At 44.8% G+C, this 6000-nt stretch overlaps 1 protein-coding gene across 1 annotated transcript in view; it reads left to right on the top strand.

Annotated features, from left to right (window-relative positions):
* The first annotated feature begins 2698 nt into the window (after positions 1–2698).
* The window catches only part of LOC126209899 (uncharacterized), an 80115-nt gene continuing 76813 nt past the window's right edge, over positions 2699–6000 (top strand). Inside the window, exon 1 of the mRNA XM_049939021.1 lies at positions 2699–2748. Coding sequence (XP_049794978.1) covers positions 2699–2748 — 50 coding nt within the window. The remainder of the gene's footprint in view (positions 2749–6000) is intronic.

Raw genomic sequence — 6000 nt, 5'->3', positions numbered from 1 at the left:
GCATAGAGGCGAACTCTTCGTGACTGCTCTGTATCACTGTCAGTGCACCACCAGTACTGCCGGGTAAAGTACTGAAACCAAGCTCAAAAGCAAAGAGTAAAGTGGACATCACCGCCGTCAACAGAATGTTCCCTGAGTGAATGGGACAAGTTTGTTTCCAAAAAATGGACACAGCACGTACACACGATAGGTATTTTCAGTGCAATTAAATATACTGGCTTTGAGAGTATTGCTGACTGAGACATTGTACTGAACAATATTACATCATTATTTACGTCATTTTCAGACAAATAATTGTAGTTATCGGGAGTAGTAAGTATTTAGGTTGGTCAGTACCTTGGCACAAGCAAGTCATTAATGTTTATTTTCCCCTGGCAGGTCAGGTGCTGAAGTCTGAACACATCAATGCAAAACGGACAGCATATACTAACAGGTACACCACTAGAGGCACAGCTACAACCAGGCAGAAAACATCAGGTAGTTATATTAGGTGATGTGCTTGCAGAAAGACGCAGAGGAAAAACGAATTATGATAGCAGTGATCACAGCTTATGTACTTACGAGGGTGGTTCGAAAAGTTCTCGGAACCGAATAGAAAAAAGTTCTTACACCACTGAAACATTCTTTATTTTTCAATTTAATCTCCTTGTAGAGTAATGTACTTGGTCCAAAGATGTCCCAGTGTCTTGACCACAGCCGGCCGGGGTGGCCGAGCGGTTCTAGGCGCTACAGTCTGGAGCCGCGAGACCGCTACGGTCGCAGGTTCGAATCCTGCCTCGGGCATGGGTGTGTGTGATGTCCTTAGGTTAGTTAGGTTTAAGTAGTTCTAAGTTCTAGGGGACTGATGACCTTAGAAGTTAAGTCCCACAGTGCTCAGAGCCATTTGAACAATTTTGTCTTGACCACATCTCGAAAATGAGTTTCCTGCAGGCGTGCAAAATAGTTGTCAGTTTGCCGATGATACAAGTATAGCTATCACACCCAACAGACAAGAATTAACTGGTGAAATTGTAAACGATGTTTTTCAGAAAATCATTATGTGGTTCTCTGCAAATGGGCTCTCATTAAACTTTGACAAAACACAATATGTACAGTTCTACACAGTAAATGGAATGACCCCATTAATAAATATAGACTTCGATCAGAAATCGGTAGTAAGGTAGAATATTCAAAATTTCTAGGTGTATGCATTGATGAGGGGTGAACTGGAAAAAACACACTGAGGATCTGCTGAAACGTTTGAGTTCAGCTACTTATGCTATTAGGGTCATTGCAAATTTTGGCGATATAGATCTGAGTAAATTAGCTTACCACGCCTATTTTCATTCTCTGCTTTCGTATGGCATCATATTCTGGGGTAACTCATCATTGAGTAAAAGAGTGTTCATTGCACAAAAGCGTGTAATCAGAATAATTGCTGGAGCTCATCCAAGATCATCCTGCAGACACTTATTTAAAGAGCTATAAATATTCACTGTAGCCTCACAATATACGTATATATATTCACCTATGAAATTTGTTATTAACAATCCAAACGAATTCAAAAGTAATAGCAGTGTACATGGCTACAACACTAGGAGAAAGGATGATCTTCACTACTCAAGGTTAAATCTAACTTTGGCTCACAGGGGGGCAAATTTGCTGCCACAAAAGTCTTTGGTCACTTACCTAATAGCATCAAAAGTCTGACAGCATTTAAAAGGAAATTAAAAGAATTTCTTAATGGCAGCTCCTTCTACTCATTAGATGAATTTTTGGATATAGTAAGTGGGTAATTTCCCAGCCTCCATAAAAAAAAAGTGTTATCCTGTATAGACACCTTTTGTTAACTTGACACGCTCCACATCATTACGAAGTGTCGTATTTCTGATCTATGGAACAAGTACTAATCTAATCTAATCTAATTCTTCGTTTGAAGTGAATCTTCGTCCACCAAGAAAAATTTTCAGTTTTGGAAAGAGATGGAAGTCTGACGAAGCCATATCAAGTGGATAAGGCGGGTGTGGCAACAATTCATACCTTAATTCGTGTAATTTTGCCATGGTGACGGCGCATTTGCGCGGGCGCGTATTGTCTTGTCGCGGCATCCATCTTGCAGATAATTTTTTCATTTGTAATTCTTCAGTTAAAATGTGATATACCCTTTCAGATGAAATCTGTCAAGCGTGAGCAGTTTCATGCACTTTCAATCGGCAATCCTCCAGGACCGTTTAGTGCACTTTTGCAATGAATTCTGGAGTAGGGACACATCTTGGCCGACCACTGCGCGGATCATCATCCAAGCTCACCAGACCATATTTAAATTCATCTGTCCACTTGGCAACAGTTGACTATGAAGAAACAGAGTCTATAGTGTATTCTGGAAATCGGCATGAATGTCCTTTGCTTTCACACATTTCTGTACTGCTCGAATCTCGATTTTTTCCGTCTTCGCAAATCACTACGCGGGAACGACAACAGAGCCACTTCGCCGCCACAGCCCTCTTCGAAGAGCACTTACGTGGCATGCAACAGTCCAATGAATATCACGTGAACAACTCGTTGCGCTAGCGCTGACGTCTAGTGGTGATTCCGAGAACTTTTCAAACCACCCTCGTATAGCGTTAACGCTTGCGCGCGCACACACACACACTTATATACTACTATTGTGCAAGTGTTTGACACTTGTTCATTCATGAACCCCTTTCTGTTTTCCAGAATGACCTCACTACAGGACATAGTAGCTGCAGTGGCGTCTGCTCATGATCGGTGAGTACTCTGTTTATTATTTAAATCAGTCATACAAGCTGCGTTGTACTTATAACAACTGGTTAATATTGCCAGACAAGCTTGGTACAGCACCCAAAAACATTAAAGGATGGGCTATGTTAGTCTCACTGACTGCACAATCATCCCTGTGAACAAATGTGGTACCACAGTGTTGTAATGTTGGACCTGAATCAGAGACAGCCTGCTGAGATCCTGGTGTTGTTGTTGTTGTGGTCTTCAGTCCTGAGACTGGTTCGATGCAGCTCTCCATGCTACTCGTCCACGTTTCACTTCCGTACATGGCTACACTCCATACAAATACTTTAAGAAACGACTTCCTGACATTTAAATCTATACTCGATGTTAACAAATTTCTCTTCTTCGGAAACGCTTTCCTTGCCATTGCCAGTCTACATTTTATATCCTCTCTACTTCGACCATCATCAGTTATTTTGATCACTTTAAGTGTCTCATTTCCTAATCTAATTCCATCAGCATCACCTGACTTAATTCGACTACATTCCATTATCTTCGTTTTGCTTTTGTTGGTGTTCATCTTATACCCTCCTTTCAAGACACTGTCCATTCCGTTCAACTGCTCTTCCAAGTCCCTTGCTGTCTCTGACAGAATTACAATGTCATCAGAGAACTTCAAAGTTTTTATTTCTTCTACATGGATTTTAATACCTACTCCGAACTTTTCTTCTGTTTCATTTATTGCTTGCTCAACATACAGATTGAATAACATCGGGGATAGGCTACAACCCTGTCTCACTCCCTTTCCAACCACTGCTTCCCTTTCATAACCCTTGACTCTTATAACTGCCATCTGGTTTCTGTACAAATTGTAAATAGCCTTTCGCTCCCTGTATTTTACCCTTGCCACCTTCAGAATTTGAAAGAGAGTATTCCAATAAACATTGTCAAAAGCTTTCTCTAAGTCTACAAATGCTAGAAACGTAGGTTTGCCTTTCCTTAATCTTTCTTCTAAGATAAGTCGTAAGGTCAGTATTGCCTCACGTGTTCCAGTATTTCTACGGAATCCAAACTGATCTTCTCCGAGGTCGGCTTCTACCAGTTTTTCCATTCGTCTGCAAAGAATTGGCGTTAGTATTTTGCAGCTGTGACTTATTAAACTGATAGTTCGGTAATTTTCACATCTGTCAACACCTGCTTTCTTTGGGATTAGAATTATTATATTCTTCTTGAAGTCTGAGGGTATTTCGCCTGTCTCATACATCTTGCTCACCAGACGGTAGAGTTTTGTCAGGACTGGCTCTCCCAAGGCTGTTGTCTACTCCGGGGGCCTTGTTTCGACTCAGGTCTTTCAGTGCTCTGTCAAACTCTTCACGCAGTATCATTTCTCCCATTTCATCTTCATCTACACTCCTGGAAATTGAAATAAGAACACCGTGAATTCATTGTCGCAGGAAGGGGAAACTTTATTGACACATTCCTGGGGTCAGATACATCACATGATCACACTGACAGAACCACAGGCACATAGACACAGGCAACAGAGCATGCACAATGTCGGCACTAGTACAGTGTATATCCACCTTTCGCAGCAATGCAGGCTGCTATTCTCCCATGGAGACGATCGTAGAGATGCTGGATGTAGTCCTGTGGAACGGCTTGCCATGCCATTTCCACCTGGCGCCTCAGTTGGACCAGCGTTCGTGCTGGACGTGCAGACCGCGTGAGACGACGCTTCATCCAGTCCCAAACATGCTCAATGGGGGACAGATCCGGAGATCTTGCTGGCCAGGGTAGTTGACTTACACCTTCTAGAGCACGTTGGGTGGCACGGGAAACATGCGGACGTGCATTGTCCTGTTGGAACAGCAAGTTCCCTTGCCGGTCTAGGAATGGTAGAACGATGGGTTCGATGACGGTTTGGATGTACCGTGCACTATTCAGTGTCCCCTCGACGATCACCAGTGGTGTACGGCCAGTGTAGGAGATCGCTCCCCACACCATGATGCCGGGTGTTGGCCCTGTGTGCCTCGGTCGTATGCAGTCCTGATTGTGGCGCTCACCTGCACGGCGCCAAACACGCATACGACCATCATTGGTACCAAGGCAGAAGCGACTCTCATCGCTGAAGACGACACGTCTCCATTCGTCCCTCCATTCACGCCTGTCGCGACACCACTGGAGGCGGGCTGCACGATGTTGGGGCGTGAGCGGAAGACGGCCTAACGGTGTGCGGGACCGTAGCCCAGCTTCATGGAGACGGTTGCGAATGGTCCTCGCCGATACCCCAGGAGCAACAGTGTCCCTAATTTGCTGGGAAGTGGCGGTGCGGTCCCCTACGGCACTGCGTAGGATCCTACGGTCTTGGCGTGCATCCGTGCGTCGCTGCGGTCCGGTCCCAGGTCGACGGGCACGTGCACCTTCCGCCGACCACTGGCGACAACATCGATGTACTGTGGAGACCTCACGCCCCACGTGTTGAGCAAGTCGGCGGTACGTCCACCGGCCTCCCGCATGCCCACTATACGCCCTCGCTCAAAGTCCGTCAACTGCACATACGGTTCACGTCCACGCTGTCGCGGCATGCTACCAGTGTTAAAGACTGCGATGGAGCTCCGTATGCCACGGCAAACTGGCTGACACTGACGGCGGCGGTGCACAAATGCTGCGCAGCTAGCGCCATTCGACGGCCAACACCGCGGTTCCTGGTGTGTCCGCTGTGCCGTGCGTGTGATCATTGCTTGTACAGCCCTGTCGCAGTGTCCGGAGCAAGTATGGTGGGTCTGACACACCGGTGTCAATGTGTTCTTTTTTCCATTTCCAGGAGTGTATATCCTCTTACATTTCCATAATATTGTCCTCAAGTACATAACCCTTGTATGGACCCTCTATATACTCCTTCCACGTTTCTGCTTTCCTTTCTTTGCTTAGAACTGGGTTTCCATCTAAGCTTTTGATATTCATGCAAGTATTTCTCTTTTCTCCAAAGATCTCTTTAATTTTTCTGTAGGCAGTATCTATCTTACCCCTAGTGAGATAAGCCTCTACATCCTTACATTTGTCCGCTAGCCATCCCTGCTTAGCCATTTTGCACTTCCTGTCGATATCATTTTTGAGACGTTTGTATTCCTTTTTGCCTGTTTTCCACATATTCCTTTCCTTTCCGATTCTGCGTAGAACCTCCTCATTCCTTACCTTATCAGTCCACCTAATTTTCAACATTCGTCTATAGCACCACATCTCAAATGCTTCGATTCTCTTCTGTTCCGGTTTTCC

The sequence above is a fragment of the Schistocerca nitens genome, chromosome 10 (assembly GCF_023898315.1).
Source record: "Schistocerca nitens isolate TAMUIC-IGC-003100 chromosome 10, iqSchNite1.1, whole genome shotgun sequence".
Lineage (NCBI taxonomy): Eukaryota > Metazoa > Arthropoda > Insecta > Orthoptera > Acrididae > Schistocerca > Schistocerca nitens.
Note: the sequence above shows the minus strand (reverse complement) of the source record. Positions and strands in the feature narration are given on the sequence as shown.